General features: G+C 39.7%; 2 protein-coding genes across 2 annotated transcripts; both read right to left on the minus strand.

Moving 5' to 3' along the window:
• Nucleotides 1-757: 757 nt before the first annotated feature.
• LOC306737153 (small ribosomal subunit protein eS8) lies at nucleotides 758-4,276 on the minus strand. Its single transcript, XM_079218854.1, has 6 exons — nucleotides 4,253-4,276; nucleotides 3,181-3,287; nucleotides 2,819-2,918; nucleotides 2,415-2,590; nucleotides 1,637-1,766; nucleotides 758-909 (listed from the first exon to the last, which is right to left on the minus strand). Exons 1-6 carry the CDS (start codon nucleotides 4,254-4,256, stop codon nucleotides 800-802), a joined length of 627 nt encoding a protein of 208 aa, XP_079074980.1. The 5' UTR covers nucleotides 4,257-4,276; the 3' UTR covers nucleotides 758-799.
• A 1,390-nt stretch (nucleotides 4,277-5,666) lies between these two features.
• On the minus strand, nucleotides 5,667-15,432 carry hectd3 (HECT domain containing 3; the record flags this gene model as incomplete). The annotated part of the gene is made up of 19 exons (XM_079224413.1): nucleotides 5,667-5,925; nucleotides 6,165-6,236; nucleotides 6,347-6,428; nucleotides 6,556-6,630; nucleotides 6,988-7,117; nucleotides 7,283-7,489; nucleotides 7,847-7,936; nucleotides 8,051-8,164; nucleotides 8,265-8,433; nucleotides 8,537-8,589; nucleotides 8,782-8,964; nucleotides 11,274-11,355; nucleotides 11,566-11,731; nucleotides 11,879-11,961; nucleotides 12,236-12,349; nucleotides 13,121-13,242; nucleotides 13,540-13,675; nucleotides 13,787-14,040; nucleotides 15,079-15,432. The coding sequence occupies 19 exons, from the start codon at nucleotides 15,430-15,432 to the stop codon at nucleotides 5,841-5,843; spliced, it is 2,571 nt and encodes an 856-aa protein (XP_079080539.1). The 3' UTR covers nucleotides 5,667-5,840.
• Between the last annotated feature and the right edge of the window lie 1,198 nt (nucleotides 15,433-16,630).

A 16,630-nucleotide genomic window follows, 5' to 3' on the forward strand; every position in this document is an offset into this window, starting at 1 on the left:
AAAATGCAGAATCAGTCAAACTATACATTTAGCTGATCAATTTTAATCAACCAAATGTGTACATAATCTTCATTATTACTGATGTTCGAATGGAACAAGACATGCACCGCAAAAATCATACTTTTATATAGATTAGAGACTATTTATGAACTGAGTCAGATGCATATGTAGATTTGCTTGGTTATGTCCGTTTACATGTGTTCTGAAGCATGAGTATTACGGTACTCTAAGTACTTTATACTTTTAGATTTCAGAGGAAAACCTAACCTTTAATCTAATACATTTAAAAGCGGGATGTTAGATTGCTATATATAGTCATTAAACTTGAGATTTATGATCCTTACCAACATCCAAAATGGTAATTTTGTACACCTGATACCTTTACAGTCTCTACAATGAAACTCAATTTTCCTTTGAATCAACTACATTTTATCTTCGGTGTTCAATGTATGACCCACTGATTTAGACTAAGTTGTCAAGTGCATTTCATCTTCCAGCAGACACACTGCCTCCTACCATTTAGCTCTAGTCATGTTAATATTAAACTTAATAGGTATGGCATGCATTTGTTCTTTGCTTTATTTACCATCAAGCTGTGATCTTAACATTACGTTTATTTTTCCAGGTGTCATGTCCTCAAGTCCTGCTAATTAGATTAAAAACAGATGGAATTATATACATTGTGGCCAAAGTTAGAAACTCTAAGGAGTTTTACATCATCAATAAACAAGAGTAAAGCAGTGGCAGCAGACAGTTTGGGCGTTTGGATATTTTATTGAAGTATCAGACAGCTGAACATCTATTTGCCTTTCTTGGCCTTGATCTTCCTCAGGTAGAACTCAAGCTCCTTTCCCTCAAGGATGTAGCCGTCTGCTCTGCCGCACTGGCCGGGTCTGGAGGCGATGCAAGCTGCAGGAGGGAAGAGGGGGGAAATTATCAGTGATGAGTTAGATAAACAAGACATTAAAGAAATGGTGTTTGAATCAAATAATCTCAGGGCAAGGGCAGTTTTGAGATTGCAGACATGTCAAGACACTGCAGTTAATATTGACGATAAGACTAGAAGTACCATAGAAGATGGATGATTAATTAATTATACAAGAGTACAAGTGACAAAGTCCATGTTTTGGGGTTCTTTCACAGCCAGTCTATAGTTGCCTCAAAGGTATGCATTATTAAGGTAACAGCGGGGTAAGTTCTGATATTTAACTTTCAAAACGTCAACACCCAGACGGGGTGAATTAACACTGCAACAGACGATCATGTAGGTAACAGGTCTTTCTCAGAGTCGTTATTATCATCACTGTCATTCAGTAGCAGAACTGGACAAGGTTATCTTCATGGAAAGACGTGCACCAGATCAGACAGCACTTTTAACAGATTCCATGAAAAGAAATCGTGTGACCCTAGATGCATGAAGACATTTCAGTCTAAATGAGTGGGGACTGATTTTCAAACTTCAACCCCAGACTAGGAGTTATTCTACAGGATCAGAGCGGCACATTTACACAAAGTAGTATGAGAAATATTGCCTTTAAAAGTTCACTAAAAATGTTGCCGGCTGCCCAAGAAATAACAGTCACAGATATTACAAAAAGCATTGTTAGGATGGCTACCATTACACATGTTGACTTACCAAGTAGCTTTCCCTGCTGGAACTGCTCTTCCAAGAGGGTGCTGATCTTGGCTGTCTTTTTACGCTCATCGTACTTCTTCTGGGTCCTCTTTGACCTTTTCTTGTTCAGGACCTCTTCCTCCTCAGGGGTCTAGAGAAGAGGGGGACATACAGTTTATTAGGTGGACATTAAGCACTGCATTATGTACACTTATCCTGCTGAGCAACAGTAGTTGATATACAATACATTTCACACTGCAGAGGAAGGCAGTGTAGGTAAAGTGTCTTTCTCAGAGTCGTTATTATCATCGCTGTCATTCAGTAGCAGAACTGGACAAAGTTATCTTCATGGAAAGACATTTGCCAGGTCAGACAGCACCATATAACAACGGCGCCATGAAAACTTCTCAGCAGGTGACCCTGGTTGTAACCCTTTTGGACTGGTTTGACAGGGCCCCTTTATCAAACCCAGCAAATATTCAAATTTTCATTTGGGCAAAATATAGTGCAATAACTCAAATGTATGAATCTCTTGAGCATTAAGCTCTAGTGTCAGCTTTGTGTAGATTATAAAAAGAAATATGCATTCTCCAAACATCTGCACACGGGTCACCCATTTCCTCCCCTTTACATATTTCACTGTCTTTTTTTAACCTGTCTTTTATAGGTTGCTATAGGTATGATGCAAGGACCATAGTTTATATATACACCCAGGAAAAACAAAAGCTGTGTGATGCAGTTATTTATATCTCACAATACAACTGAATAAAAATAAGATACATTGAATTTTTACACATACCAGTTTAGCTCCCTTCTTGCGTCCCAGGGGAGTGGCAAAGTGTGCCTCATACCACTGCCTGTAGGGAAGGCTGTCAACGAGGACGATGCAGTTCTTCACCAGGGTCTTGGTTCTGACCAGCTCGTTGTTGGAGGCATTGTAGACAACATCAATGATCCTGGTCTTGCGTGTGCAGCCTGTGTACACAAACAAAAGCCATTAGGAACAGCAACTTCGCCCCATTCTTCTTAACTAATAACTACATAGATATTTAAAAGTGCAACACAAAAGGTCAACGGTCTTTCTCAGGTGTCTTGTTATCACCATTTAAATTCTGTAGCAGAACTGGACAAAGTTATCCTCATAGAAAGACATGTGTAACATCCAAGCAATGTGATGCAATTAAAGTATAATTGTAATCTTACACTCAGAGCCCCATGAGAAGTTACCAACATCCACCCTCAGAGCACGATACTTCTTGTTCCCACCACGGACCCTCACCGTGTGGATGCGACGTGGTCCAATCTAGAGAAATAGACACATTATATTCTAGTATTGCTGCAATTTGTATGCTTAGAGGTTTGGTGTAGATATAATTCAGATGGCTCATAGGAAATAGTAGTATGCCCATATATTGAAGCGTGTCAGCGTAACTATGACAAGTCCCAACATTGGTAAGTCTAGAACTTTGAACCAAGACAGCTCAAAAAGACATACCTAAGGTCATGTTTTCATCACCCACGCTACATAAAAGCAAGTACTTTTAGAGGTAAACACTAATACATACTTTTGTGTTTGCAGGAGGGCGTCCAAGCTCATACTTCCTTTTCTTGTGGTAGGGCTTGCGTTTACCACCGGTCTTGCGGCGTTTATGCCAGTTATCCCTTGAGATACCTGAATAAATGATAATAAAAAAGAACCAGGTGTTAAGATCATTGGATAACTCACAGGAGACTCAGTACAACATTTTCTATGCTTGAGCAATCAGTTCTCCAAGGTGTAGTATCCGCAATTTTAGTTAGGGATACCATTGTTTCCTCATTTTCGCTCAAGCAATTGTACCGTTTCTTATCAGCTTAATGGTGCCTGCATATCTGTTAACTGAATAAAGACCATGCTGAACTACGTTTAGGATTAATTCAACTAAAAACTTCCTTCACAAGTTTAATATTCTACGTAACTGAATAGACCATGTGATGCACCTAGTGATTTAACGTGCCTACATACACACAACTCGACATTTCGGGCCCTTATACTTATACGGTGGCCTTTTAAGAACATGCAACGCGTGTATCCAATATGAGCCTTTGTTAACGTGACAGTAGATACATATACATATATATATATATATATATATATATATATATAACTTTCACATGTTAAATGTGTCCAACCTCATTTAAATTAACGTATTATTGTCAGGATCACTTTAAGAGTTTCAGTGAAGCAGCGTGACATGTTAGCCGCCATCCTGCTAGCTAATGCTAACAGGAACGTTGACTCTCCACTCGCCTGGCGCTTATAAAACCGATGAACACTACTCCGTAATGGCAGTTACAACACAACGCTGAAACCAGCTGAAATTAGAAACAAACAGCAAATTGTGCCGTTTTCTATCACATTGAGCACCGAACGCTAACGCCATGGTCAACGAGTGCAGCCATCTTGGAGCAGTTCACATAGCCTTTACAAATTTCTTCAATAAAATACAATAAACTGACTGTAGACAACTAAGTTAAAAATACAGTTCTTCAAATAACATTTAGCAACAAGATAGCAAACCATTCTAGAAATATCCCTTCGATAAAACATCAGATGGACAAGGATTCTCCCTCCGACCCGAGCATGAAAACACGTACCCATTCTCAGGCGCCGGCTAGAAAGAGGAATCGCAATGGCTCATGGGGAGGTTTGAAGCAACGTATTCTCGCGAGAAATCACGACACACTAAACGGTATTCTCGTGAGTGAATTTTTTCTTTCTTTACACGGCTTCTGTTCTCCATAGTTTATCCACACCTGGATGAGTACCTTTGAATAATTAACAATAAATGCGGTGGAAGAAGTACCGAGTAATATCACAGTATGGCAAATTAAGGTTCTGTAATGAAAAATCTACTTTTATAAAAGTACTAAAATATTGAATTAATGTTGGTTGCCAAATCTAAGATATTACATCATAATGCATTTGTTCATTTTATTTTGTATTATTAATCTGAATAGGCAAAGTATCTAAGAGTAGAAAAGTACAACATTTGCCAACATTTAACATGTAGTTGAGTATAAGTATAAAGCATAAAATGGAAATACTCAAATAAAATACAAATACCCCATACTGGCAAAGTTACGTTGCACCACTGATTATTAATGATATAATTATATCCTTTTAATTTTGCTAAATTTAGTCCCTTTAACACATCTTACTAAATTAATTAGTTTAATATACAACAGTAAAAACAAACTAAAAAAAGGAACTTTGTGTTTTACTAATATATAATTAGCAATAACCCCATAAAGTGTACATGCCGTGCGATAGATTGGCGACTTGTCCAGGGTGAACCCTGCCTTCGCCCGATGACAGCTGGGATCGGCTCCAGTGCCCCGCGACCCTAAACAAGATAAGCGGTTTGGATAATTGATGGATGGATGTGTATGTTAGTGGCTTTAGTTTATATATATATATATATATATTTTTTTTTTTTGTATGTTCCATTTATATTAATTATATAAATATATACTTTTAATCAACCATTCTTAAATTATACTTCATTAATTATCATTATCATCAACAATGATCAGTTGTAACATATTCTTATTTATCTTTTATTTTCATTAATAAAAACATTACTCTATGCATATATACAGCAGATGAATATAGAGATATAAAAATATTTTTTTTTTGATTATTTTAATACATCTGTTAAAAACTAGTACGAGGACATTTCGTCAAACTACTATTACCAGGATCATGACTGAACTTTTTGTGGTTTTGTATGTCAAAGTTAAACGGAATTGTTTGTTTACTCTCTGAATGCAATGGTCTTCATAAAGTTACCAAACTGCCATCTGAAGTTCAAACCATACAATTTGTATTTTTTTTAAATATCAGCTAGTTCTAAAAATAGGTTCTCTGTATTCTCCGCCTTCCTCCCAATGGATGCCGTTTCCTGTTATATTTGTCCATCATTACTTATGAAGAAAAGTCAAACATCTACTTATGATGTTCTATTAACATTGAGAAACCTGCCACAACTTATACAACAATTTGAAACACACCCATTCATTTAATGTTTCATTCAGTACAATAAAAAGTAATTTCCATGTTTCCAGTTATTTATTATATACAGCTAGGATTAATTGGCAGTTGTGTAGATACGGTGATACACATGACAAGATTGCTCTCCATAAACAGTGATTTGTAAAGTGTTGGTTCAGTGAAGCAGCACTTTCACTCTTCCCAGGGGCTCATGTCGGTGTCGATGGCCACGCAATTGTAAGCAGCGTAACGCAGCTTCTCCTCACAAATTTTTGCACTGCAGGACAGAATGAAAAACAGGACAGGGAAGGATTGGACACTATGAATGTAATATTACTGTCAATAAAGAGCAGTTTTAGAAAAAGTTAAGAGCTCGATATAGAGCAATATATGAATTTAATTAAGCATCGGATGGACTATGAAAGCAACTAGTATTTAAAGCACCAATAAAACAATACATCTTTAACACAATTGTAACAAATTCTGCATGTATAAAAACACAAAACATTGGTATACCTTGGGTAGTTGGGTAAATAAAGAGTGCTGGAACAGGTGGAGGACTGTGGAAGTGCATCGGTCGTTTCCGAGCTAAAATCAGGAAACCCCAAAATTAATAGCATCATGTTCTAGTGTAAGAATTTTGCTCGCTAACAATTGTATCTGTCACACTTATATTTAAGGGATGCACTTGCACTCACCCTTGTTTATCAGGAAAGACGTAGATAGGTGCAGGGAGACGACTTCGACCAGTTACAAACCTCAGAAACCTGCTGCGATCCTCTGAAAGCAACATTTTAAATCATTGTCGATAAACGTCGCTCCTTTCTTCAGTATAGCAAAGGTGTATATTTCAGCATGAAAAATACACATGCTCTGTAAAATGTTGACAAGTAAACGGTGAACTGACCATTGGTGAAGCTCGTCAGTGCTTCCCATAAGTATTGCACTCTGACGTCACTTTGTTCCAGGTCCTCGTAACGTGCTGGTCGGGAGAGTGAAAAAACATGAATGAGTCCTTAATACAATATCTATAATCTTTTCCCGAACTTGATTAGTAGCATGGTAGCTAGCTTTTAAAAGGATGAATTTGGGTTTCATTAACATTACTTTTGATTTATCCTCCAAATGACGTGGTTTGGATAATCTTGTTTACGTCCTTTTTGACTTAAAGATGTATTATATTGTCATCATGGATATAAGTACAACTAATAATTGTTGAGTTATTTAAGTGGACCAAAGTAGTGGACTGCTAGCATGGCCAAAACAAACAGTCACCTGTTCAATCAATGCAGAAATTGTGTGTTTATTGTCAAAGATACATTTTAAGCTGGACACTCACTCAGTCGTTTCAGGGCCTCCACAGTGATCTCAGGGTCTCCACACACTTTCTTTTCCACTTCCTGCCAGGTGAGCAGGTCAAGCACCGCCTGAGGAACCACCTTCAGCAGCCCTGCCTGCATGGCTGCAATCTGTAACACACAAACAGACAATGCAGATGCACGCAATTCAATGGTTTAGCCACTCTAAACACACACACACACACACACACCATAATTACTGGATGAGTTAATACATCAGAATAAAAGCAAAACCACACATATAGTAGCAATGTATAGGAAGGCAGGAAGTCCCACCTGCTTCTTGCTCTCCTCCAGCCGAGCCTTCTGCACCAGGCGGACAAACTCGCTGCGGTCCTCGTAGCGAACAGCCACATTACTGCCACCGGGGATGAGCTCCACCATCTGGCCGTCGCTCAGCAGGGTGGTGTACACCAACTCCTCACCAAACCTAAACTCATAAGTCTCCTGGTCCAAATTCTCCATGGCCTCCAGCAGGTTCACCTGAACACACATCCAAATTGAACTTGAGACAACGTGACTGGTGGCCACACCACGTTTTTTCCCTTCTATTGGAGTGCAGAAATGGGAAAGATACAAGACAGTGTGCCATGCATTAAAGGCCATTTGTCAAATTCAAAATTATTTAATTGGAATACAATGAGATTTATTGGTAGTTAAAGTTAACTTCAATCTGTGAAGCAAATAAGGATCTCGGTAGCAATGCATTCTAATAAAACTTAAAATATTGATCTTGACAATTCTTCTCCCACAGAAGGTTCCAGACTCGATGTGCTGTACAAACTTGACACTCAGTCTACATCACATGTTAAGCAGGTGTAATGGTTTGAATGTCCTCACCAGAACAGAATCGACAGCTGGGAAATCTTTATTCCAGCTGACAGCCTCCCCAGTCAGCTGCTTCCACACGAGCCCGGGCAGAGCCAAGACCTACAGGGTTGGACACAGAAGAAGCAGCCAGAGAATCAAGCCACTACATCCACCCATTCTTTCTTCGCAGCGTTGTTCGCGACCTACAATAGGTGGAGAATGCGCATCACTCACCAAGAAGTCTTTCCCTCTGAGAGCAGCTCCCATGAGCTGACCGATCCAGTCATACTTGTGGAACTCTTTACAGGATGGGTTGGGGACGTAGTAATCTCTGGCCTCCAAGGAGCCCTGAGAGACCAGCGAGCAAAAAGAAAGGCATAGCCAATCAGAACACTGTCAGGTCAAATCTACAGTCAAAAAAATGCACGCAACAATGGTGCGTGAATACCTGGTTGGACGTACGGCTGAAGAATGGCAGAGGCATGGGACACTCAGCTGAGCTGGGACACAGCTCCTCAGACATGTCAGCCAGACTGTCCCGAAAACCACCTCCCTGGTCAATGATTCCCTCTGCAATGAACTTACATTCCCACCACTGGTCATAGCGAGCAGGCCATCTGACAAACCAAGAGGAAAGATGGTCAATTTAGATTTTAATGCCATCGAGTTTCAGTTATATTCAGGCAAGAAATGTCAGATGCGCCTGGGAAGCCTACTCACCTATAATCCAAAGTCTTCTCAAATTTGTCAGACGGCTTGAGGCCTTCATACACCTGCAAGGATAAAAATAAAAATCGTAAGGCAACGAATAACAGCACCCATAATGCATCACAGAATCAGGCGGACAGATTGATGAAACCTGACTCATGTTCCTCCAAGCCAGAATCTCCTCACACCCCTGTTTGTATAAATACATCTCATCACACCGAAGGAGGAGGTGTCACTACTCATAAAGGTTTTTTTACCTGATTGAAAACAGCGTTCTTGCAGCTGGTGTCCAGAGAGGGGTTGTCTCTGTGCTCCATGGCAAGCCGTCTGTTGATGTACAGCCGGGGCATGAAGTTTGGCTTACTGGTCTCCGAGTCCTTCAGGCACTGTGTGATGAGGGCTGAGCGCCGTTTGGACAGCAGCAGGAACTGCTTTATGCTCTAGAGGGCGCCAAAGAAAGTCACTTTGGAGGTTTTTAAAGTATTAATACAGATGCATCAGTGAGGTACAGAAAATCACAATATTATCAGTATGACCTACAATCGGGTTTTAACCCCTTGACGTCCTATGGCCCGCTATTGGGCCAGGAAACGTACACTGTACAGTTTAAATGTACATGCACATTTTAGCCGATCTTTATTCATAGTTCAATACGAGTGTGGTAGTGCGTTAGAAAGCTACGGTTCTCTGGATTCTAATTATGTCAACCATTTCAAGATCGGACCACCACAGCAGCTACAGTTAACGTTAGTGTCAAACAACAACAAACAAACAAACACACATATATACACATCTAGGCAACTCACCGATGACGCCTCATGGTGACCCATAGCTCGATCACATTACAACAAAAACTGTCTTGTTACGTCGTAAAAACGTCCAGACAATCCAATCCAGTAAAATATTTTGTCCAAAACACTTGATTATATGCATAAATATCCACAAACTGGTGCTGCATCATTTGAAATCAGCCAGCAGATATGACAAAATATTTCCGTATCTTCCCTGTAAAAGCCGTTATCATGCCTGCACTGAAGAAAACTTGATACCGGACTGTCCGTTGAACTCTAACCTTTCGATTGACACCAAACGTGAGCCAATAGGAGCAACATGTCCTCTTCACAGCCTACATTAGCCAACGCGAGTCAGCGTTGGACCGCGCCCACTGAGCCCGATTTGAGCCAATGAAAAGATGAAAACGGTATGCAGATTACGAACGCGTCAACAACTGCGTCACGGTAAACAGTGGACGTAGTTTCATTCAGCGTCAATACAAAAACTGATAATGGCGAATCTGTCGGGGAAAATCACGTTATTATTCTACAAAAGAGGCAATGGAAATGTTTCTGGAAGGAGACAACAGGCTCGTTCGTTAGAGCTGCTTCTCGTCTGGAATCCAGACGAGAGCTGCGTCATCAGCAGGAGGCGTTCACAAAAAACTGAGATCAAGTCTGACAGTTTTCAGCTGACTGAAAAAGTAAACACAGGAAGTCACAGATAAAATTACTTCCTGTTAGTTCCGATCTTTAGTGTACTTGTAGTTTACAGATCACGTTTTGATTTATGTGTTTATAAATATATATTTATGTCGAAATGTGTGTCCATCCTTCTTTTTTTGTCTGCCTGTGAAATTCTGTGCAGAACTGGCTCATCTCGAACGAGCCTATTATTTTCGACAGGTATTTTATTATTGTATTATTATTATTATTATTATTATTATTATTATTATCATTATATGTTGTAGCATATATATTATTATAGTATTTCGACATACATTTACATTTGAATTATGAATACATATTGTGTAGATTGCCTTTCGACATGCATTTCCCCAGTCAGGCTGCTGACCTGTTGGGGGAAAGGAAGGTGTTTGTGTAAAGACACTTTAGGTGTTACTGCTAGTCTGGGTGTGGTGTGGTGTGGTGTGTATTGTCTTTTATTTTTCTCTAGTTTTGTAAATGACTAACTATTATTTCTTTATTTTCACATAATAGGCCATCATCTCCAAATTCTCCAAATGGCCTTTATTGGAAAACGCCTAGACATAACCTTAGTAAAACATTCATTTTCTGTGATATTATAATAATGTTTTCACTTAGACTAGAAAAGGCTTCAGGCTATTGTCCCATTCAGTTTTCCAGTTCATAAGTCCCATTTATAGTCATCTACAGGCTTCTATTTGCAAAGAAATGTTCAGGCGGAAATAAAAACCTTATACTTCAGTGTGTTCAAACTCATATAACTCAGTGTCAGCAGCACTTAAAGTGATTCTGACTATTGTAGGGAAATACTTCAGATTGTTACCTTTCAAAAGAGACCAAGACCATGCATTTACTCCAAAGAGTTCAAGTACAGCTTCCAATTTACTCTGGGTATACCTGGATAGGCGTTTTTCATCAAATTTTACAGGAACACTAAAAGGTTAATGTATCAGTTAGTGCGAGTGGGATGGTGCGACAAATTTTCTCAAAAAAACATGTATTTATCGAATTTATCCACGTCTTTTGTACCAGTTTTCAATTTAGTTTTTAACCGGTTTGTTTCATTATTGTGTAAAGAATGGCATTTCACTCCACTTTATACCTTAAGTGTTCTGAACAGTGCTCAATGATTTCCAGTAAAACTTTATTTATTTTTTTAAAAGCGTTTATCGCTGCTAATGGCCTCGTTGTTATTCAGTATCAGTCTAGTATATATATATATATATATATATATATATAAAAATAAAAAAAACTCCAGAATGACTTACTTTGATCTGGTTGAAGGTACCCAGACTGTAGTCCCAGGCTGGTACCAAGTGTGGGAGCACACTGTCCAGGAGACATATGAACCTGCGGAGAGCGAGACAGAATTAATTTGTAGATTTATATATCTTTGGAGGCATTGGTTCATTAAAAAACTAAGTATCATGACAATTCTAAAACTTTCTGGTCATGCACTTTATCTGGTTGTCACAAAAAACACCACAATTAGGGGATACATATTTCACTCCATGATATTCCCTATGACTGTAAAAGCCATGGCAGTAAGATGAATGTTACCTCTGGAGGACCAGTGCTCTGCGGTACAGGACGTCGGGCGTGTTTCCCTGCAGACGGGGGTAACGCACCAGGTTGGAGGACTGGAAAACGTCAGCATTCAGACCCAGGTCTCTTTCACATGATGACTTGATCTTCAAACCTCGAATCCGGACATCTATACCCTCATCTGTAGAGCCAAACATTTTGTTTCAGGTACATTACAACACTACAGAAGCTTTTGCAGCCAAAGAACCAGAAAAAGGGTATTGAAGTGTTTAAAATCACAGAAGATATCTGGGTCAAATTACCACAGAAACATTCTAAAAAGCCATACCTCTACATTCCTCAATCCGGACCTCAATTACAGGCAGGTGGGACGTCATATCCTCCAGCACACATACTTCTCCAATCAGGTTGCTACAGGCAAAACAAAAAAGAGCACAAATGCATCATAATTACAAATTAAGTCTTTTATATTTCTACTTTTCTCAATAAAAAAATTGATTTTGATTATTCAGCAGAGCATCACTTTTGTAAATGGGGCTAGACCAATATATCAGGTGGATATTGACCTTCTATTAAACAGATCAGATGTGGTCAGCTGTATTAATTGGGAAGTTCCTAAAATTACAATTCCCCAATGTATTTACTGCAAATAATCCTAATAATAATAATTTAAAAAAGGACTCACTCGTCTAAGGTGACATCACTCAGCTTCTTCAGGTTGTCTCCCTCTCCTCCAAACACTGTGGCTCGTTTGGGCATGTAGTTGTCGTCTGTCGAGTCCACTGTCAATATCAGCTTACTAGAGAGCAAAGAGAAGCAACATCTACAATTTACCACGGGACAGAATTCAGAACTTTCTTTATGTTAAGATGCTGGCCATAATATGTGTCCATCAACATTTTTTGTTATTGCTGCCATTTACACAAAAAAAATGCACTCCATGATTGCACTACTGTTTGTTGTTTTGTTTTGTCATGGCCTTCTTGTGTAGCATAAACGGACTAGGCCACAACTGCATTTCATTGCGCAACACTCTGTTGCAGAATGACAATAAATTATCCTTAAACCTTGAGTGTCTATTCACACCCCGGTCAAAAGTCGTACACATTGCATCATAAAAGAACACACAGTTAATAACTACCATATTACAACATTTAAATATGATATAGAACTAGTAGGCCACTTGGAGAGCGCAGCAATCCGCAAAGGCAAAATGCCCTTTCTCGAAAAGTTAACAAAAAGGTGAACAATAATGCATGTATCCGCCCCGTGATGTGGATAAACTCCAAGATTAAATGCGTCTTGTCCCATGCTACACCCTGACAGCAAGTTTCATGAAAATCAGGAAAGTAATTGTTCCGTAATCCTGCTGACAAACTGATAAACAGACAGAAATAATATAATATAAATACATGTATAATGTAGCTGTCATTGAGAAATGACCAACTAACAAAATAAATACACAACTTCAAGGTTTGGATTACAATGAAGAACCTCAAATAAAAAAAAAAAAACACGCACTACAGTTTCTTGTGACTGTCACTTTGCTGTTGCTCAGCAGCTCGCTTACTTGACCACGGTGCCTCTCTTCATGTGCAGGCGGATCCAGTGTTGTCCCTGCATGCCGTCGCTCTCCCAGTAAGTTTCAGTGTCGCCGTCTGTCAGACAGCTCGCCCCTCCATTGGGATCCTCCTGTCAGCAAATATCAAGGTCACTCACTGACTCGTTATCACACGTTTTTAAAACAGGAACACTCAATGTAACAGTCAATTAAATGTAATCTGTTAGATCATAGAGGTAAAAAAAAAGTAGAAGATAAAACAGACTGAATGTTTGCTTGCCTTTAATACGCATACGGTTTTATTCTAATGGATAGAAAATGTACACAGCTACCGATTTCAAATCTTCATATCAGAAGGGGACCGGCTATCTGGACAGTTTGGAACAGGAAAAACTAATAAATACCAATACCCCAGCGATGTGACTCACCGAACATGAGGAAACATCAATACTGGTCACGCACTGCTTCACACTGCCCAGGTTCTCATCCTCTTTCCCGATGTGGTCATAGAAGTAATGCACCAAGTCCTCGTCACACTCATATGCCCAGGTGGGAGGAACATACCTTGAATATTTGAAAGGGAACAGCAACAGCAACAGCTTAATTTGACAATCTGCTCAAACACAAACGACAAAGTCTTGACTTTCTCATCTGATTCATTACAAATACACTCACCTTAGCTTCTGGACAGCAGCGTCATCACACTCAGCAATTTTGGGTTTGGTGCCCATGTAAAGTGCGTTCTCCACACTGACCACCTGCTCCCACCTGTTGCAGGCCTTGTGGTCGTAGCCGAAGAGCTGCTGTTGTCTGCTGATGGTCTCCGGCGACTCCACCGGCACCAGCCTGTCGCCTCCCTCGGTGTGTTTACACACCAGGATCCAGCCTTCCTCCAGCTCCTGGCCCGGACGGTGCTCCTCCAGTTGCTCCTGGACGCAGACATGGATCGTTATGTCAACACGTGTTTCCCACCACAAATCATCTAAACTGAAGAAACAGGTAACAAAAGCATCCTAGCCAAAGAGAGACAATGTAGGGTTACGCAGGATGTGATGTCAATTTCACAAAATAGTCAGGGGTCAAACTAGAACTTTAATTTTCAGGTGATATTCTCAATTATGTATTATTCTTTATAAGTGTGATTTAACCCCATAGTTTGAAACTTCACACCAAATTGTTTGTATTGTCGAAGTAATGTGAAAGAAACTGTATATTTTGCTGCAGTGCGACGCTAAAAATGACGATGGCTGATAACATGAGAAACATGATCCTTTTCCAATTTCAACAGTCTAAATCAGTTCCATTTGGACCCTCCTCATATTTATCATGTTACTATCTTGGGCCTGCATTTCTATTTTCAAGTCTTAAGAATTCACTCTTCCATCCAGCTATTAAAGAAACCAACATTTATTTTGGAGGGACAACTTCCAAACTCGACAGAGAAAGACTCAAGTCAGTTCAGCTGGATTTGAACCGTTATGCTTGAACTGTATTATTTTAAAGAATGAGAAAAACACTCCATGACATTTTCTACAAGTTAATATTAGTTTTGCCAAAGCATGTTTGTAGCTAGAAAACTAATATTCCAATTATTATAAGATAAAATAAGATAATCCTTTATTAGTCCCGCAGTGGGGAAATTGCAGGATTGCAGCAGCAGTGCTCACAAGAGACACATAGTAAAATAAAAAATTAATATAAATAAGTAATAAAATAGAACAGTAAAGAATCCACAATAGCAATATTATGTAAACAGACAGAATATTATTATTATTGCAGGTTTTTAAATGTAGATAACATGCAATTGTAAAGAGGAAAATAATGTATATCAATACATATTCCACACACCCATAGGTACAGGGAGTAAATGTAATGTAATATAGTAAAGTAGAGCAGTTCGCACATCTCTCAGTAGTTTAATAGCTCTGGTTCAGTGAGTGTAACCTGGCAAGGAGAGATAATCTTACCTTATTGATTTTGACCCACAGGCCCTGGCTGTTGCAGTATTCCTCCCCTGTTGTCCGGATACAAGTGCCTTTCTTTGGTTCTATGTTGTACTTGCCTAATTTCTTAATGTGTGGAGTCTGGTGTGGACTCTCATAGACGGAGACCAGTGTTTTCCCCACGGTGGAGCCTCCTGTAGAAGCCCCGGTGGAGGCTGAGGAGGTGGACGATGAATCCTTGCAGATCTTGTAGCACACCTCTTTGGGGACATAACACAGACACTGCGGCACCACCTCGCTCCTCTTGAAACACTCGATACACCTGTTGAGAAAGCGAATTCTGCCCAGCAGCAGGTGAGGGTTGTCGCCCACGGACATGATGATGATGATGATGATGATGGTGACGGTCAGCAGCTCAGCAGCAGGGGGACATCAGCTGACATTACACCACCGTCCTGCCTTTGTTTTCCTGCCTGGTTGAGTGGATGCTCCTGTCCAAACAAAGCAAACACAACCGAATATTCGTGAGAAACAGAGCATTCAACGAGCGGCAGCAAAATCCTGTGATTTAATTTGATTTTCAGCTGTTCACTCGAGTCGAAATGGTAAAAAGAGAAATCCGCGAATCAGCGGACTTTGGTCGAGAAGTATCGGCTCCTCCCCTGGACCATAAGAGCTAACATTAGCAAGCTAGCGGGGCGTTAGTTAAACTAGTGTATCCTGGTACGTTTACGGTGCATGTTATCCACACAACCACGTTCATTTCACTCAGAAGTTACGGAGAGAAAAGTGCTTCATGAGCTAAAAGCCAGAGTGACGTCTAGGATCAGTATTAACGTACCTTTACTGCCGAGCAGTATTATCAAATGTGATACTCGTTGCTATATTCACAGAGGCAGACTTCCCGGATCAATAACTCGTCAGCGAAACGTTGTTAACCGCAGTGAGGTAGACGACAAGCTAGATTCTTCATTCTTCTTTACTTCCTCCTCCTCCTCCTCCCCCTTCTTCTTCTTCTTCTTCTTCTTCTTCTGCTTCTTCTGCTTCTGCTTCTTTTTCTTCTTCTCTTGTTTGAATGGCGGGTGGCAAACAGCTTTCTAGTGCATTACCGCCACCCACTAATCTGGCGTGTGGACTCAGGATACCCTCTCTCATATACGACAACAAACCCAACAAAATAAAATAGTTAACCAAACAAAAGGAAACAAAATAAATGCAGTTTCCTCCAATTCTATCCATTAGTCCCGTTGACCCTAAATACTACATGTTTTACTAAAGCTTTTCTTTAGTACATGTATTACATGTTCCTCTCTGATCTCTCTTAGTCCATTTTTCAAAAACGTCTCTCGCTGAATTGTAATTCTGACAAAACAATAAAACACGGTGCACAGTTTCTTCTTCTTCACAAAATTCACACTTTCCATTATTATTAATTCCAATAACACAGAGGGAACTGTTAAGACCAGTATGACCATTCCTTAGTCTTGTCGTGATCATCCTCTTCCCTGTTTTGTCCACTAGATCCTGCTGACTGTTCGCCTTTCATCCAGAAATAGGGTGACCGTTTATCTATAAA

Source organism: Taurulus bubalis (assembly GCF_910589615.1).
Source record: "Taurulus bubalis genome assembly, chromosome: 1".
NCBI classification, from domain to species: Eukaryota; Metazoa; Chordata; class Actinopteri; order Perciformes; family Cottidae; genus Taurulus; species Taurulus bubalis.